The sequence below is a fragment of the Lichenostomus cassidix genome, chromosome 4A (assembly GCF_008360975.1).
Source record: "Lichenostomus cassidix isolate B80296 chromosome 4A, HeHo_3.0, whole genome shotgun sequence".
NCBI lineage: Eukaryota > Metazoa > Chordata > Aves > Passeriformes > Meliphagidae > Lichenostomus > Lichenostomus cassidix.
In genome coordinates, this window is record NC_139485.1 from 15,048,494 (window position 1) to 15,068,225 (window position 19,732).

Here is a 19,732-nt window from a genome sequence, read left to right on the forward strand (position 1 = left end):
CATCTATCCCTGCCCTCTGGCAGTGAGAAGCAATTCCCCCTTGTCCTGTCACCATATGTCCTTAATCTTGTTACATTTCTATTGTTAGTGCTTTTTTTGTAGCTTTAAAATTAAATTTTAAAGAAACTAAAAATCCTTGAAAACAAATACGTTCCATCTTAAGAAAGAAAAGATTATTTGGCACTCTGTGTAGGCAAGTTTTTGCATTAGCCACAGACTGAGCTGTCAAACAGTTCACGCTTTAACAGCTCCTGAATTTAGGTAAATATTAAAGTTTCCAGTGTTGTTTCCTTGGCACTTGGCATTAAAATGAAAGAAGAAATAAAGTGCTGAAATAAAAAGTTTCCTTTTGACATGTCCTCTGTCTTTCTGGAATTTGCCAGGCAAAGGAAGGGGACCTCACAGTTATCAACAGCCTTCTGGATGATCCCAACTTAACATCAAAGAAGTTCAAAGATTGGAAATTAAAGAACTATGAGTTTTTCCTGGACATTTGTGAGTACAGTGCTGCTGGGAAATCTCAAAACGGAGCCTCTGAACTGGCGAGCTCAGCCCCAATGCTGACACACACACACTCCTTCATCGAGACCCACGTGTGACAGGAGCCTCAGCCTGAGTCACTGCTGGGTGCCCTGAAAGGTCCAGTCAGACAAACACTGTCCTATTTATTGATAAGGTACTCAGCAGTACTGTAAATACTTGGGTAAGAGAATAGTGCCACAGGATGCCTACTACACTGCATGATAAGACAATAATATTCTTTATGAATTTTTTTTGTTTGCTATTATCAACCAATGTCCGTATCAAGCTCTGCATTAGAAAGAAGTGGTGCAGAAGTGTAACTGAAAATAAATACCAGTATATTTAAAGTACTGTACTAAAACTCAGCTTATACTATGAGCTCCTACAATCATTTTATATATTTAGATATATATGGACACATATCTATGTATATAAAATGTAACATGGTAGTTGACATTTCCTTTTAAAATGCCCTAAAGTTCACATTTTCACGCATTTTTTCTTGAGCAGAAATATAAAAATGAAGACATAAATACATTGGCCACTCTTAGAGATGGACATTTATTTTTGCAACATTTCCAGGTAGTGACCATCTTTGCAAATAAAAGGACAGAGTTATCAAAATGTAAACTCAATCCCTATAGTGTGCCTTAAAATGTACACTGTACATCTAAGAAATAGATCCCAGTCTGGCCCTATGGGCACTCTGTACATGCCATTTAAATACTGTGTTTGTAACGTGCTGTGCCTGCCTTTCAAACGAAGGAACACGAGCAAGCAGGTTTGGCACAGAGGTAAGATACAAGTAGAACAATATTGGTTGTTCACTAATGCTGCAACTTAAACTGGTTTTAATAGAATTTGAAGTATTTCATGGTGAAAGAAAAAAAAAACATCTGCACTGAGTAAGGTACATACTGCAGGTTTTCATCATTTCTTCACTGTGAATTAAAGTGACACATGACTGTGAGTCACAAAATTCAAAAAAGCATGAGAATGAAGCTAAAATAAACCTCCTGAACTAATCAATTACATTCTGTGATAGACTGACATCTATAGCTGAGTTAATTATTCAAGATTATGTAATGTCTGGCAATAATTTTTAACTGCTAGCAGTACATTTGCAAGTGGGTGAAGTTATTTCAAAACATCATTCAAAAACCAATCTGTATTGATTGGTTTGGGAAGACACACAAGTCACACAGTGTATTTCACTTCCTTGCCTGGATGAGAATGGTTTGTAAGAATCAGATCTTGGGGAAACAACTTGTATTCTTGGGGGGAAAAAAGATTGCTCTGAATGCTACTGAAGATAGATTTCAAAGACATTCACTGTTTGCTTTGACTCTGCTTGCTAGAATAGCTCTAAAAGGCAGAACGAAGGGGATGTGAATACAGCTGATGTCATTTCACTGAACCAGGTATTCACTGATAATTTCTTCACAAGATAAACCTAATTGTCTCTCATAAATCAAGGACTGTGGAATCCATGCAGTTCAATACAATAGAGGAAAAAATGTCATCTCAGTGAGGTCCTAGTATCCAGGAAGAGATTTCATAATTCCTAAAGCCAGACCCAAGGTGAAGGTGTCCTGAGTGCTTAGTTCTGTCTCCACAGAGCAGCTGGGGGGAGCCTGACCTTGTCTGGACAGGAGGGAAAAATGTCATGGAAAAGCTCCTAGGTTGAGATAAGGACAGGGAGATCACCTACTACTGGTTATCATAGGCAGAACGAGTCTGACTTGGGGAAAACTCATTTATTAACAATTCAAAATACAACTGCATAGTGAGAAACAAAGACAAAATTAAAAACATCTTTCCATTGCCTCCTCCCTTCTTTCCAGTCTCAATTCCATTCCTTCATTCCCGGCGAGCAACAGGGTAAATTATAGAATCCATGTAGAAATTAACTCATATTATACATGCAAGCAGATGGATGGTCACAGAAATGGTTGAATAAATTGAACTTCCTAAATTCCTGAAGAAATTTAAATATGCCTTTTGTATCAAACCCAAAAGATGGTTTGTGCTTTCATAATAAAAAGTTCTATATTATTTTTAAATAGCTTTCCAAAAGGATTTCAAATGTCACTGTATCGTCACTCAAGACCGAACTGAGCACATTCAGTAAAGTCACAAGTAAACAGAGAATATCACTTATAGACACAGCTGAAATGATAAATATAGTCGGGAAGATATATTTCTCAGAAATAACATAACTAGTGGGGAAAATAGATTATCTCAGTTTTAAGTTTAAATACAATTTATGAAATATGAGTAGATGACCTAAATAGTAGAGAGTTCATACTTTTGCTATGCTTATCTTTAAAAATCTTTCAGTGTCATGAGATCATCATTTCTGAAATTCTTGGAATTGTGAGACTGCATTCTGATCCTGGAGAGCAGCTCTCAGCAAATGTGATTTGCACTGAATAGGCCAAATAAATTATCCAGGACAGTCTTGAGATGAAATGAGATGAGATATACTGGAGAAATTCCCTCTAATGGGTTTAAGATTAACTGGGAGAAAAGTTTGAAACATTTGTCTGGCATTGCTTGTGCCTTAGAGCAAGCAAAATCTAATTGCTAAATTAAGCAATACAAAGACTTTATTCTTTCACAAATGTCAGCTGGCATTTGGAAGCCATTTCACAGGAACTTATCACACTACTGGCACATTGTACCCAGCTCCACCCTGCAGCCCTTCCCTCCCTGCCATGGGTTTCTTCCTTCTGCATGTAGGTACCAAACTAAATGTACTAAATGCAGAGAGTAACGTGCACAGTCATCACAGTTATTTGGATTTTCACCATCTTTGAACTCACTAGAATGCAAAGTGCAGTATGGATACTGTGTTAAAAATTCGTGTGCCAAGTCCTGCTTATGTATTAAAATATGTCTAATTCTCCTGGACCAACGGGTACTTAAACATACTGTACAAAGCAGCTGGAATTGTTGTGGTTGTTTTGATGCCATATTTTTAAATCAGACAAGAACAAGCCTTGGCTGTTGAGTTCATCAAGGAAAATTAAGAGCACCAGTACAATACATTTATTAATTTGCCAGTTTTCCAGCCTGAATTCTCAGGTAAAACTCGTTTTTTAACACACACAACAACATGGAAATGTTGTTTGGATGTATTTCATTTAAGTGGATCTTATTAGTGTCTCCATTCAGAGCTCCTGCAGGTGAAACGTCTCAGCCCACAGAATTTCTCTGACACTCCACAAGCTGAGTCTTTTTGTTACTGGCTATTTTTCATTACAACTGATTTAATGCTCCCCCTGAGCTACTGATTCCCCTCCTTTTTTAATACTGTTCTGTATTCAGTGACATGTCAGATCTTTGGAAGTGTCTTAATAGGTCTCTCAGCATCTCACTTCCTGAGAGAACCGAGACGTTTTTCTTGGTTTCATTATTTTAAGTGAAAACTACCCTGAGCTTGCTGTAATTGACACGAACAAAAATCAAAGGAGGAGGAGGGGATTCTTATCAGTATATTCAGCTCTCAGCTGCTGCCTTTGGAGCTTGAAATGTGGTGCTCCACTGGCTTTTTCCAAGGAAAAAGAAATGAATGTTGCAGAGAATTGAACATGGCCAGTTAACTCGACTCTTACCCCTCTCAGCAGTTACAGCCTTCCAGCCCAGAATATTCATTCTCCAAGGTCTTGTGAAGGACAGTACAGGTACCTTTAAAGGAGTTACTTTACAGTGGCACTGGGAAGGGCTCAGCCTCCTCCAAAATTGTAGAATTCTGCTGCTGACCTTTAGGAGATTTCACTTTAAATGTTAATAGGACTTCTGGGAGAAAAATGAACAATCTGGTAGAAATTGTGTAACTTAACACATATCTGAGGAGAACAAAGAAAATTCTTCTTATCTTTGTCTCAAGTAATGCAAATTGGGCCAAGATTATCACATACCTTATCTGCCATATTCTTTCCTCATGTGCTTACTTGTCTTCCAAAAGCATTCTTTTCTGCCAAAAACCAGCAGTATTTATGACCAATAAATACTGTTGATCCTTGAGGTGGGACAGCTCTTCCAGCAGAGCTATTTCATGATAATTCACCAACAGTTTGTACAATCTCTTCATGCAGTGGAGACCAAAGTCCTTCAGAGGTGGTTCATGTAAACCAATCCTTGGCTAAGGCACAATGCAGCACAACAAAACCAGCCCCCTCTGCAATGCCTGTCAGCTGCCCCTGAACTAGAGGATCCTACCAGGCAATACAATTTACAGTTTTAACTGTACACCCAGGTTCCCTACATTTAATGTTAAATAAATAAGTGTTGACTTGGTCTCATAAAGGATTTTCTTCTCTCCTCAGTTTTCATGGTAGGGAAATGGTGTTTTTAAAGCAGCCAGAAGGGCACAGGCTTTCCATGGTAGATTTTTCCATGTCTTAGGCCACTGCCTTAGGCCACTGAGACAACATATCACCTTCCCTGCTGCCAAATGATGTTTATGTACCACTAGGACAAAACATGAGTAATAACAGGAAAGACTGAAGAAGCAATATTAGCTATTCATTTATATTTGGTATTAAAAAGCTCTTTTTCTTCCAGAATGTTTCCCTCATTAAAGCTGAGGCTCAGGGTGGGTTTTGCAGGCAGGATGCTGTGGGGTGAGGTCCTCCATCTCCACTCTCAGGTGAATTCACACCGTGTGGCTGAGGCTCTCGATGGGTGTTAAGTGGGCACAGATCTGAAAATCCCACCTGAGCTGTATCAGCTGATGTATGGAAGTTACATGGCTATTTCAACCAAAACTAGTAAGTTGCATTTCCTTAGTTGATGTTTATAATTCTTTTCTTTACTCCCATTACATGCAAGTGAAATTGGTGTTTCTGATCAGTTCCACTCTCTAACGTGTGGGCAGGGGACTCTCTACTCTGGATATAACTAATAAAGAAACTTTTTTTAAAGCTTATTTTCTATATTTTACGGGTTATACCACACTTTCACATTCAGAAGGAGGTTTATAAAGAGTATTGTTTAAGCTTTTATCAGGTTTTAATATAGGTGATATACTACTGGGACCTCCTCTTAATAGTATTTAAATAAGTCAGACAGAAACTGCCTTCAGGAAAAGAACCATATTCACTCTTAATGCAGGCCAGACAGATATATCTTTATTTTTATCAAGCACATACATGTGTTAGAAGTGACAATTAGGGACTTCAAGCATTAATGTCACTTTATGAGCAGTATTTGAAAGAAAGCAATGTTGTAAAAATGATCAAATATGTCGACAACCTGCTGTTTGACCAGCTAAATCCTGTAGCTTCTGTCCTCACATTTCTAGAATATTGTTCATCCTCAGGCGTTGGTGAGGGTATCAATACAGATCTTTTTACTAACAGTAAATGCGTCTGTCCGAATGCTGCAGATTAACTAAGGATGTCACATTATGCATATTAAATATTGCATTTTTTCACTAGCAACCGCGAAACAAATACGTCTTAACAAACCGTGTTCACTGGCCAAAATACCAGTAAGACCCTGTTACCAGTTAAGACTTCTGTTTTACTGAGAAACAAGGATTTTAGCTTAAAATCTGAAGAGAAAACAGGTTAGGATATAAGAGAAATGCACTAGTATTAATAATCTTTTTACATTTGACACATACTGTATTGCAAAGACAATATCCTTGTAAGACCATTAATTGCTGGGCCATAGGTGACTTCCGTCTAGGTTACTAAATAGCTAATAAACCTTGTATAGAGCCTTTTTTAGATAACGCTTACATGTATGGAAATGTATGACACCCTTGTACTATGGCTTGCACTTTACTTGCATTAAACTGTGAAGTAGGCTGTAGTAATGTCTTTGTATATTCAGGGGTTGAAATACCAAAGCACTGGAGTCTCGTACTGCTGGTGTTCAACCTGTCCAACGTGCTGCCAACGTGTATTTTGCAAACCCCACCAACTTCAGATCTTTGGCAAATAACGCTATGGGGTCTCCATGGTCTTTGTTTCTTTGTAAATATACACATTCTTACCGTTTCTGTAGCAATAGGAGGTTATAAACCAAACTTTCACTAGGACTGTTTTCAATAACAAAAAAATAAAAAAAAATCTATAGCGCCTTGTATAAAAATCATGGAGACTCCATGACCTGTGGGCATTTTTGTTTACAAGCAGTATGTATATATGTATTAGAGGCAGAACTGTTATTTATCACAAAGTTATATTGTGGATGATTCTTTCTTAAATAAATATATGTTTTCTGTCATTAAGAAAAATAAGTATTTTAGAGCCATCTTGAGAAGTTTGAAGCATCACACTTCAAATACAAGTAATCTTCCATGTTTCAGCCTTGTTTTTCTAATCAGCTGGGAGATGAACTGAGAGGTAATGGAAAAACCACCTGTCCATGCCAGGGAAAACGTTGGAGTTTTAATTTTTTGAGCATTCTGCAACTTTTCTATAATGCCCATCGTGCTTAACGCTTTGACCAGCAGATGCTCCATCGATACCACAGTAAATCCCTCAGCTCACGGATGCTACAGAGAGAAAACCAATGGTTCTAGACTAATACAGGTCAAACGAGGTTTCAACCCCTGGATAATACAGTATTTCTTCAGTTTCACAACAGTATTTTTAATTTTCTACTTGTCTATGTTGAGAGATGATCCAATAGTTTCTATAGGCAATGAACATTAGGTTTCTTTTTTCCCTCTTTCCAGATGAGTTCTGTGTGAATTACTGTAACCGGCTGCGTTTTTTCTATCACAGATTAATAACTTGTTAACTTTTTGTGTGTCTACAATGAAAATTTATGAATGGAAAACTTCACTGTGTGTTGCTCACTGGGCATATACCTCATGGTACATTGCACAGACGTGTAAGTTGTAAGTTGCACTGCAACATTAAAAAAAGGAACATATTGCTCTTTTTTCAAAGATATTAACTTATTTAAGAGATATAGTCTGTACATTATTTAAAAAAAAAAACAAAAACAAAAACAAACATTTATTCTTCCTAAATTCAAACAAAGCTTTTGTTTTGGGGGAAATAATTAAAAAAAAAAAAAAGTTGTAAACTTCAGTTGTAAATTTGGACTTCAATAAACGAATTATCTGCACTTAGACTGTGTGTTTATGGGGGATTTTGTGTGTTCTGGGAAGGATGGCGGCTGAGGGGGATCCATCCCTGCCCGCTTTGGGGCGATGCCTTGAGGGGATCCCGCACTGGCTGACGAGGATCCATCGCCTTGAGGCGATGGCAGCTGAGGAGGATGCATCCCTGTCCGCTTTGGGGCGATCCCACACTGGCTGAGGAGGATCCATCGCTGCCCGCCTTGGGGCGATGCCCTGAGGCGATCCCGCCCCGGCTGACGAGGATCCATCCCTGCCCGCACTGGCTCAGGAGGATCCCTCCCTGCCAGTCCTGGGTCGATGCCCCGAGGGGAGCCCGCCCCGGCTGACGAGGATCCATTCCTGCCCGCTTTGGGGCGATGGCAGCCGAGGAGGATCTCTCCCTGCCCGCTTGGGGCGATGCCCTGAGGGGATCCCACACCGGCTGAGGAGGATCTATCCCTGCCTGCCCTGGGCGATGCCCTGAGGCGATCCCGCCCGCTCCAGCGCGGTCCCGCCCCGCCCCTCAGCCCCGCCCCGCGCGGCCCTTCCCGCGCGCCGTACGCGGCGCTGTCCAACATGGCGGCCAAGGTGAGTGTCCGCCCTCCCGCCCTCAGGCCGGCGCTGCCCTCGGCCCCGCGGCCCCGCTGCCCCTCAGGCTCCGCTCCCGCTCCCCCGCGGGCTCGGGACGGCTCCGTGAGGTCCCTCGGAGGCGCCCGGTCCGCCCGCAGCTGCGGCGGTGCGGGGGAAGCAGCCCGGGTGCCGCGGAAGGCAGGGTCAGGTGGAGAATGGGGCTGTGAGAGGTCTCTGTGGTGGTGTGGGAATTGAGGGGGAAGAACTGGTTCAGGAGGTGGTTAAATTGTGCAACAGGGAATAAAAGCAGTGTTTCTCTTGTGGTTGTTCTCCATCTACTCGCAGCTCCCAAAACACCTTCAACTCGAGGAATATCGGGATGATAGTCGGGAGTAACACCATAAAGTGCTAGTGGTGCTGTACATCACTAAAACAAGGCTGTTAAAATCACGCTGTTACGAGCTAACAGGGTTACAAGTACCTAAAATATCTCTGCTTGCAGAATACTACAGTGTCATTGAACAGAGAAAAATGCATGTAAAAGTCTAGGCTTTCTCACAAATGTTTAGACAGGTTTTCCAGTGTTCACAGTCAAATTGATGAATAGGTTACTCTCACATGAATCTTCATATTTACCATTTTAAAGCGTTTAAAATGTGTATGTATCTGCAAAGAAAATTATGCCAACGCGGACAGCCAGAGAAATTAAAATAAAGTATTTTACCTTATTTTGTTACGGAAAAATAAACTGTCTTTGCCTTTGCTGTCTGATCTTGAAGTACTTTGGCTCGGTACATAAATCTGAATGTTTCAGTACCTTTAGTGAAGTGACGTAATTTTATGTGTGTTCTGTACTGTTTACTATGAAAGATTAATAAGAGTTTTATTCTTCTTAAGATTGCACTCTCTGTGGGTCACCATCTGGCTGAGTAAGATTAAAACCAAATCCATGGACTATCAGTGAGCTGAGGTGAAGTGGAAGGATGCTCTGTTCCACTTGTGGGTTTTTTTTTTTTGGTAGTTGTTAGAGATTTATAAATACATGCCTGAATTAGGGTACTGGATTTGGCCCACAAGCTTCTGGCAGTCATCATGTCTCATGTAACTTCTGGGAGAAATAAACCAAAAGGATGTGAGTTTTATTATCTACCTCAAGGCATCTGAGTGGTAGGAGAAAGTCATAATATGATTCTTGTTCTTTAAGTAATATTTTTTCCATGGAAAATAGGACATGAGGTAGCTTCTAAATTTTTATCTTATTTTAACCTGGATAGCAGATTCCCGTTTTGTGATAGAGAAATTTTATATTTTAATATATAAATCCATATGCTCCACTCCTTTGATTACATTTGTTTTGAGGTAATTCCTGCCTTTTTCATCTCTCTGTCCCAGGTGGCAAAGCTGGCAGCTGTTTCTTCTGGGCTGCCATTTATATGTATTACTGTATATGCAGCAACAGAAAAGGAATCAAAAAGTCAGCTGGTGAAGCCAGATAAGGTATGAATCCTCCTCTTCTTTGCTGGTTTTTAAAATAATACTAGAAAAATCTGCAGAATAGCAGCTCTTTCCATTGAATTATATTACCCAGTAACTAAAAATACGTAGCAAAGTAATATGTGATAATAAATAAGTGACCACTATGGCTCAAATAAAACATGAAGTGTTAGAATACTAAATTAGTGAAGTTTTATCTCATTTTCATTATTACAGTATTTCAAAAATTAAGTCAGAAAAGGTAAAAGTAGAATACTTACTGATGAGTCCTTTTCTAGTGCAATTTCATTTTCTAATTATTCTCGTTCATGCCTTTGCTGAATGAAAAATACTTTATCATACTCAGTAATTCTACTTGTTAGAATCTTGTTTCAGCTTTCACTTCTGAAGAATGAAGTTACACTTGTGTAGAGCCAGTTTGGAACTCTAAAAGCACATAATTCCATGTAGAGTTTTTGTTTGTCTTAACGGGAACACTGAGGGTTTGCAGGCTTGGAAAACCCCTTCACGTGTAACAACTAAAGAAAAAAGAGAACTCTCTCCCTGCTGTACAGTTGTGCCTTTGTTTGCAGCTCCCAATTTACAGTGCACCCCCTCTGAAGTCAAAGTACATCGAGGAGCAGCCTGGGCACCTGCAGCAGCAGCTCTCGGCAGTGCGACAGACAACCAGCCGCTATTTTGGCTGGTGCAAGGTAAGAAATGTCCTACAGTTCCTCACTGCATGAGACTAAACCACTGAAAAATCTGGTTACTTACCCCTGGAGGTTTTTTTTTTGCAGTTCCTTGTATAGTACATGAGATAATTTAGGGTGGAAAAATGAGCCTTCCTTCTACAGCAGCAGTTATGTTGGTCAATTCCTGCTGGCAGAACTTGAGGGCGTTTTGGAGTCTGAAATTGCAGATGCAGTCCATGGAGAAGGAGCTGCTCCTAAAGGGCAGTACCTGACAAAAAAGGCAGTGCCTCCCATGTACCTGTTAAAGCAGGCTGTTCTCACTAGTGACCAGAAATACCTCCCAGCTCTGTTACTGCATGTTCCAGTGGACAGGGAGCTGTGGTACTTGTCACTGCTCTTGTACCTGCTGGGAAACAGCAGCTTCACCCTGGCTGTTAGCAGGAGGAGATTTTATGCTTGTGTTTTGCTCTTACAAAGTAGACCCTAATGTTTAAAAACAGCAAAAAAATTCAAAATATCTTCCTGTACTTTCTGGTAATAATGATTCCATTGGTCTGTGAAAATGTTGTCAGTGGCTGCATGACTGAAATATTCTTGTTACAAATCTGTACCAAACTTTTTCATGCCATTAATCATTGAGAGTTCCCGATACTAAGTAGCAGTGACCTCTGGTGGTACAAATTCCGTGTTGCTCTTCCAAACAGTTTTCCTGGGAAAATCTCAAGGGAAGAGATTGTATTTTATAATTGAATTTTCCCATATTATACAGCTGGTGTCCAGATGTTTTCCTACTCTACAGTTGCTGAGATGTCCGTTTTAAAAGTGAGATTATATTAGAGAGATTTTTTAATTAATTGTTGATGGAAATTTTTAAAATATAAATATGTTTGTCCTGCACAGTCTCTGTAGAAGGTCACTGATGTGGTTTGGGGTTTTTAAAGTTACATAGTATTTATTTTGTCTCATTTTGCTGAGCCACATGTAAACAACTCCTTTTGCAGAGATTTTACTTTCTGGTTTTGTTTTTTTTCCCTTTGTAGCGTGCTTATCTCTTCGTTAAAAATGGAGTAATGGATTCAATTCAGTTTGGAAAAGGTAGGCAACTCACATATCTGTCTCATTTCATTTATATTAACTCTCAGTAGAATCTAAACTTTCATCTTTATTTCTTAAGTGGGAAATAAAATTACTGATACTGAATTGCTCCTTTTTTGTATTTTTTCCCAATTTTTAGATGCTTATGTTTACCTGAACAACCCTCCCCCAGATTTTCTTCCCAAAGCCGGTGTAATTACGGTGTCAGGCTTAGCTGGTTTAGTGCTGGCAAGAAAAGGTAGGGTTTGCTAGATTTCATTATTGGTCTGTGGGATATGTAGCATGTAAAAGTTTTAATGGTTGGAGTACTCTTCTGAAACGTTGGCAAAAGCCTGTGGGACTAAAAAACCATCCTTCCTGGTAAATTGAAGGGACATTATTCATTGGTGTTAGAAGCTGGCTGAGAGCTGACCGAGCAGGACTGGACAGACTAATGACACAGTTGTTCTTCTCATTCTTCACAATATTGGAAAACCTAGGTTGGGATTATTTCTCTTTCAGAATAAAAATATCTTCTGCATTTAATTGCTACAGCTTCTTAGCTTTGCATTTCATTATTGTCTAATTGTTCAAAATATTTGGCTTTGTACAGGTTCTAGGTTTAAGAAAATTGTTTATCCATTGGGACTTACTACTGTAGGATATTCTGTGTGTTACCCTGCTCAGTCAGTGGTCATTGCTAAGGTGAGTTTCTGGGTTTCTTTTATCTGGGTCATTTCCAACATAGTGAGACGAGTTTGAATCCTTTAAAACTGGATCCAGTCTATTGTGCCCACATTGCCAGAACACTGTTTGCTGATCAGGTTATGATTTCATTTTGAGTCGGTGGATATAGCACTGCAATGTTACCTGTGGATTCCTAATACCAATTTAAACATCACTTAGGATTTGCTTCATGTAAGGGGAATATGCACTAGATCTTGAAAAGCAGATGCTTTAGTATGGGGTCAAGCATGTTGTAATGCAAAGATGATTAATTTCATTTGAATGCTGTGTGTGTCTTTGTATTTTTAAACCTGTTGTTCAATTACGTTTTTCTAAAAATATAGGTAACAGGGAAAAAGTTACTTTGTGCAAGTCATCAGACCTATGAGGCTGTGAGGTCACTGTGGGCAGAAAAGGAAACTGTCACCAAGGTAAGACTTGGGAAGTAACGAAAACTCATACATTGAGAGAGAGAAAAAGGTCAATTAGCAAGTTATGGACTCTTCCCTCTTTAAGATTTACTGATTGTGTTAAGCAAGGCACAAACCCCAGTCTGTCCTTTTTGTCACTTCAGTGTTTAATTGCTCTTACACCTTTACAACCAGCAGATACTGAGATCCCCTCTGTAGTCCCCCAACACATGCAGGGTGCACAAGAGAAGAATGAGTTTCTCTTAGAGCTCATTTTTCATCTTGACAAAGGATCCATTCTGATTCAAGTTTTGGTCTTAAGCAGCCCCTGAATTCAGGCTAAAGACACTCAGGATTACAGTAGGTATGAATGGGTTCTACAACCCTTGCAAGATACCTGTTTGAATTACCCTGTGATACGAATTGTCCATGTCTGATTGATTTCTTCTCCTTGTCCTGTCCTCATTGCAGCCATAGGGAATAAATGGTCAGTAACCTCTTTATATTGACCTATTACATATGAAAAATTACCATGGTTTTTGACATTCTCTTCTCCAATATAACATTCTCTTACAGAGCAGGCTTTCTAACTCTGCCATAATTCTTGTTCTCCTCTGAATTTCCTCTAGTTTCTCTGTTTTTTCTTTTTTTGGGAGAGTTTGTGTGTGGTTTGTGTTGTTTGTGGTTTTTAAGTGAAGTGGTCAAAATAGGACATAGTAAACAGCTGAGGCCTTGCCAGCAGTGAGTAGAGGGCAATATTAACCTTCTGTAAATTACATATGGAATTTGAGTCAGTAATCCAGAATTGAATATAGGTTTTATCCAACCTGAAAGGGTGGTTTTTTTTAAGTGGAAAAAAAAAAGCCTCGACAAAAGTAGCACTTCCCCGAGTAAAATTTCAGCTTTGCACAGTAATTTTTTGTTGCTCTTTTCAAAGAAAATTTCAGTTTCTCAGTTACATTAACATGTGGAAGTGTTTTGCTTTAAATTTACAGTGCTCATTGACATGCAGTCCTCACCTTTTGTTTCCTCTGAGAAGCACAAATGGAATTCTGAGTTCTGAAAATGAGATTCAGATAACTGTCATTAAACTGCTAACGAAACAAGAGTTGAGGTGGTGCAGACACTTTTATTAAATTCATTTTTTTTCCCTGAGTGAAACCTGTTTTCAAGACATACTACTTTTCATCACTAGGGTGTTATCATGATTTATCTTTCCATCTTCTGCTAACTAGGGGTAGTAAGTGTTCTGTAAACACTCAGTGCTATTTCAGTCTTGTGTAAGGCTAAATGCTCCTCACCTGGAAATGAACTTGCGAAGTTCTTGAAGGGTCTCAGATAAAACCACAGCTTCAGACCTAAGTATATATTCATGACAAATTCCCTTATACATGAATTTGAAGTTATTCTATCTGATCTGTGGGGTTTCATGCATTTTAGTTTCTCCAGCTATGTCCCTTGTGTGCAGCTGACTATTGAGTATCATTGTGTGATGTCATATCTGAAAATAATTTCATAAAAGATAAGCTCCCAGACTTGAAAGCTTTATTTTGCAATAATGTATTAAGCATATACCCATGTGCTTTCTTTTATTAATGTTTGGTTCACAGCTGCAGCAAGAGTCAAAACCAATTATGCAAGAAGATAAGAAAAAGAAAGGAAATTCTAGTACCAAACCTGAGTCTGCTGTTGAGTCAAGATCATTTAACAGAACAGAATCTTCTCCAGCAGAGTCGTGGAGTAATGAAGATCCAGTGCCTTCATCAGGTGAATTAAACATTTCAAGTGTAATCTCAGAGCAACTTGCAAATCCAATTAGTTGACTTAATTTTGTTCTTACTCTTGCTCTAAACTGGAGCAGACTGTCAGTGCATATTATTCTTGAGAGCATATTTTACATGTTGTCATTTAATACATATTTCAGAGCCTCAGGGAGGCTCTGGTAATTTTCTCACTGTGGACCTTGTCATAGTATCAGAATTATATATTTGCTGTTCTCTCTCAATAATGTCAGAGAACCAATTTTAATGTAAACCAGGTTCTTTTGTAGGCCAAAATAAGGAATAATCCAAATGCAAAACACACAAAAAGGTTTTAATTTGGATTATAATTAAGAAATGGAAGTCTCAAGTGTATTTAATTACTTTTAGCCTCTTCTAACAATGCAGAGATGATCCATAGTGGAATGAAAGAGGAATGTCCCATTGAGAAATGAAGCGTTGGATTTTGTTTTGCTGGGTTCTCTTCAGTGGTTGAGATAATCAGCTAGATCATGTTACAGCCTATTTAACTGACAAAGATTTGATAGTCCAATTTGTGAGAGAAAACAGTGGAATTACGTATTAAAGGAGAATTAAATTCGTTTTAAAATCTTGTTACCTTTTGTAAGGGCAATTTCTGAATTTTATTTGTTAAAAGGAAATCACTTGGAAGGAAGGAATTGTTACCAGAGATTTTTTTTTTTCTGGAAAGCAAGCAGAATGTACTTGAATGAGGGTTTTAATATTTTTTTCCCTTTATTTTCACTATAGTATGCATTCACATCTTTGCTTTGCACCTGAGTTTTTTTCTAATCTAGTTTGTGGAATGCTTTGATCTGTTTTTACATTAGCTTCAGGCCAAACTGTCTTTATTGGGTTTGTGTATATAGATCTCTCTTTGCTTTCATAGGTGGAATTAGTTCATGTCCCTAATTCAGCCAAAAATATCCATGCCCTAAATGAATCTGTGTTGTCAGAGATGTTTATTTTCTCAGTCCAAATGGGGCAAAGCTTTCAGGAGAATGTAACACCCTTTGTTGAACCAACTGATGTAGCTGGAAAAGAAGCAGATCAGGAACAGGAGACACAGCCCCAGAAACCTGCCTTTATATTCCCTTAGAGCCTCTGGAACTGCAGGATCATTAAATGTCAGCCTGTGCAGTGTCCTTCAGGGTGAGTGGGAGGGTTCAGTGTTTTAATAAATTCAGTTCATGGTTTTTGGAAGTCACGAAGTGAAACAAGGTGAGGATGTTTGTGTTCATTTGGAATTCTTACCGTCTGGCAGAAGCTTCAGGGCAGGTCTGGCAGGGTTGGTTTTGGGAGGCAGCTCTGCCCCTGGGAGCAGCAGGGCAAAAAACACTGCAGACTTTTCCATGCCTCAAACTTTCCCTTCCTTTCCATGTGTTAGGCAAAGTATCACAATTTCTTCTCTCACTCTGCTGTGTTAGGAAGTGGTATTGGAGAGTGGGAGGAGATCCTGCTCTCCATCCACTGCTGTGCTCATCATTCCAACAAACCCTCATCCTCCTCTATCACTTTTTAACACATTTTGAACTAGAACAGACAGATTTTGATCTTTTCTACGTGTTTGGTAATACAGAAATTCTCCAAATGTATCACAAAGCTTTTTTCTCTTACAGCTCAAATATATGCATATTTTTAAACCATATTTCTTTACCATCTCTAACAGAAACAGTGAAGAAAAAGAAATTTAAGCCTGATCCAAAACTTATGGACCATGGTCAGTCCAGCCCAGAAGATGTGGACATGTACAGTACCAGAAGCTAAGCCAAGTCTGCTTTATAAACTGCAAAATGTTACAGAAAAGGGGGAGGGAAGAAGGGAAGGAATAATCTTTACAATACATACTCTGTGAGGTATAATTTAATCACATATTTTCTTATTTCCAAATTTGTATTATTGACTTACATGATTCTGTTTAGTGCTTATTTTGTTCCTGACTCCATATAAGCAGTGGGAATTCACTCATTGTCAGTGTCATTAGTGAGACACTGAGAAAACAAGATTTGTCAGTGTCTTCTCCCAGTGAGGTTTCTCTGTGCCAAACTTGCTAATAAATGTCACTTCACAAAGGATATTTGAAAATGCAAACATATCTCTGCTTTGGTTCAGATGCTGATTGATCTGAAAGAATGTGAGGGATGGGGTTTGCAGAGGCTTCTTTGTCTTCTATCTTTCAGCTCTGGAATGAAGTGCAAGTTCCTGCTGGTCTGAGTACCCTTAAAATCTCTGTGGTTGGATCACATAAACAGCATTGGCTTTAATGCTTATGTAAAGGGATTTTTAATTACAAAATAATTTCTTACTGTTTGCCTCTTTCACAAAGGTGAATGGAAACAAGTCCTTGTGCTGCAAGCCCCTGGTGTCTTCAAATGTCAGTGAAGTTGGGAAAAAACACACAGCTGATCTCTAAACATCCTTTTGAAACTATGCATCAGCTTTCACCTACTTCTAATGCTTTGAAGAACTGTGTATAAATTGCTTAATCCATGAAACTGATACTGAATCTATATGAAATCCATTAGAAATGTTTAAGAAGTTGGAAATCTGTAGTTTCAAGGTTTAAACTGATGACAGATAGTAAAAATGCAGAAGGAGTAAGCAGCTAACCTTTTCTTCCCAAAAGTTTGTATGCAATACCCATTGATTTTGGTAGGATTTCTGTGAAATTCTGTGGTTTTTCCATAAGAAAGAAATTTGAAATTAAGGTTTCTGGGGTGAAGCTTCCAAACACTGCTTTTATCATTGTCTATATCACTGTATTTCTGTTCATCCTCCATTTCTCTTCGTTCTGTTCTCTTTCAATTAATGAAAATGTGGGATTTGCTGTAAAATTGAGGGGGGAAGCAAGAGAAGCCATATGAACAAGTAGTTTGGTTGGAAGGCTAAAGCCTGAAATGCTGCTGTTCTCAGCACTGAGATGTGATGGGATATTTGCTCCTGCTCTCCAGAAGAAATTTCACAACCTGATTCCTTTTTCCAAGGCTGATAATGCAAAGGCAAATGACCAGTGAAATACAGGGAGAATTCCAGGTGTCCCTGTGGGATTAGCAGAAGTTGTAAGGAGGTGCTGCAGGATGGAATGTGCACAAGGCACAAGGTGAAGGAAACAAGTGGATATTTTAAAATCCAAATTTCAGGTGAAGTGTTGGTCTTTGTTACACAGAGTCCAGTGCAAGGTGAGGTCAGACAATGTGAAGTTTAAAAAAAAGGATTCTATTAGTTAAACTTGCCTGGAACAGCTGACAGGATTTAATGTGTTTTGTTTCTTTAATCATCTCTTAAAGGCCCAGGCAGCTGTCAGAATTCAGGCAGCCATCAGAGGATATTAAATCAATCTTCAGAGAGCTCCTGGACATGACACATTTAATGTTTCATCACAGGGAGAGGAGTAGAAAAATTAGATGGCTGGGCTTCAAATACCATTTCCAGGGAAACAGATGAAGACATAAGTGAAAATTGTGAAGAAATTATCATTTTCAAGTGCATGACTGGATGCCAGAAATTGTATTATCTGTCTCCCTTTGATCACATTCTGGATAAAAAACATAAAGGAAAACCCATCTGCTCTACTCCTAAATTGTTAAATTCTAGCTTTGAGTGATGTGCTACCACAGCAAGTCAACAGGAAAGGTAAGATGATGCAGATTAGCTTGGATTTTGCAGGAGTTTACTGTGGTGAGATTTTTCAGGAAGTAGTGAAAGCTGTGCCCAGGAATTAGTCTCCTGGGAGCAGGGAGAAGAGCTGCCTTGGGTTGGTGCTATGGAAGCAGCCAGGGGAGCAGGCCCTGCCCTTTCCAGGAGAGCAGGCCTTAGGAGATTGCCTCTTCCCTGGTGCCAAAAGCTGCTCTGCGAATTCCCAGATTTTTAGGGCATTTCCAGTCAAATCTGGTGATACAGGTGGGAGTGTCTGGTCTGCAGAATGTCCATTGGATCCTTGGTTGGGCCGTCAGGTGTTCATGCAAGCCCCTTCCATTGCAGCCTCTGATCTTGTTCATTGCACGGTCCTGGGGCTGTATTTCAGTCTCAGATTACTCCTTAGGGCAACATTGGGATAGAACTAAACCTCAGAGTTGAACATCTTCTGGGACATAACTTAAAATTAGTGTTCCTGCCCACTGTGATGAGTGAACAGGATGAAGGCTGCAGTACTGTAGCTCTGCTGTGTCATTTCTTTGTGGTAGGTGAGAGGAGTGAGCAGCACAGGTTTATTCCAGCTCAGGGTTTGTCAGGTGTTTGCCCCATCCCTGCAAGTGTCCAGGGCCAGGCTGGACAGGGCTCAGAGCAGCCTGGGATATTGGAAAATGTCCATGTCCATGGCAGGGGGTGGAAGAAGATGGGCTTTAGGGTCCTTTCCAACCCAAACCAATCTGGGATTTGACGACGATGATAATATTATTCTTACTTTTTAGTTTAGTTTTTTCATCAGCTGAGATTTCTCTTTCTCATCAAGGCAGGGTAATTTTCTGTTTGTTTCATTTGTATCAACAGTTTTTGTTTACTATGCCCACACAGTTGTAATTACAGGGTTTTGGTAGTGAACAGGTACAGCTAAAGACAACTGTCCCCAAGCTGCAGCCAAAGAAGATGGGAGAAAAGGCTGGAAAGTTTTGTATTCTGGCTGGGTGTGTTCTCTCCTTTCAGCTCAGACATCTGAACCTCCAGGGGTTATATAATACTGTACAGGTGACTGCAAGGAGCTGTAGCCACTTGTCTGTATTGGTAATTTCTACTAAAGGTGCTATGCAATGGCTTTAAAAAAGCAAATTCAGATCTACACGATGCCATGCTTGTGAGTCCTGGGTAACAATGTGCCTGACTTGGTCTCTTAAAGATTTCAGACCCAATAGGCAATTCTGTTACAATGAAAAATTAATATAAAACATGGGAAAAGTTTTATTGTGAGACTTGGTTTTATTAAGTTATAGTGAAACACTTCAAAATGCCTCTTGAATATATTCTTAAGAGTCACTTAAAGTTTATTTCACAATGCAATAATACAGTAACATGATAAAAGTAAGAATGTATATTGTGATTTTTATAGAAGTTATATATTTGTGAAAACTTCAGTGTCTTAAAGAATGGGGTCACATGGTATTTTATAATACATAAATAGCTTTAATTTAATGCATGTTTTTTTATTTATGGTTGATTGTATTCAATATAGAGAGATTTGGAACTTGTTGATATAAATTTTTTATTTACATAAAACTGACTGTGATACTTTATTTTGTCATATCACTGTGAAGCACCTGGAAATAAAGGGTGATAAGATACTTTTTAAAAAGTAAGTTTAACTTCTGTCTGTTGTTTCATCTGTAGAAAAATAGTCAATTCCTTCCCTTTCAGAGTTCATTTTGGTAATGTCTGAGTCACACTTGGTTCATTAATGCT

The 19,732-nt window shown here is 39.1% G+C and overlaps 2 protein-coding genes across 3 annotated transcripts in view; both read left to right on the plus strand.

Annotated features, from left to right (window-relative positions):
* The window catches only part of LOC146437573 (connector enhancer of kinase suppressor of ras 2-like), a 163,905-nt gene extending 156,287 nt beyond the window's left edge, over positions 1 to 7,618 (plus strand). For both annotated transcript variants that reach the window (XM_085060690.1, XM_085060691.1), the window contains one exon: positions 384 to 7,618. In XM_085060690.1, coding sequence (XP_084916816.1) covers positions 384 to 599 — 216 coding nt within the window. In that variant the 3' untranslated portion in view covers positions 600 to 7,618. The remainder of the gene's footprint in view (positions 1 to 383) is intronic.
* Positions 7,619 to 8,085: 467 nt separating this feature from the next.
* On the plus strand, positions 8,086 to 19,629 carry APOOL (apolipoprotein O like). Its single transcript, XM_085060699.1, has 9 exons — positions 8,086 to 8,197; positions 9,572 to 9,676; positions 10,246 to 10,365; positions 11,388 to 11,442; positions 11,582 to 11,680; positions 12,035 to 12,126; positions 12,492 to 12,578; positions 14,168 to 14,324; positions 16,008 to 19,629. Exons 1-9 carry the CDS (start codon positions 8,186 to 8,188, stop codon positions 16,103 to 16,105), a joined length of 825 nt encoding a protein of 274 aa, XP_084916825.1. The 5' UTR covers positions 8,086 to 8,185; the 3' UTR covers positions 16,106 to 19,629.
* The last annotated feature ends 103 nt before the right edge of the window (positions 19,630 to 19,732 follow it).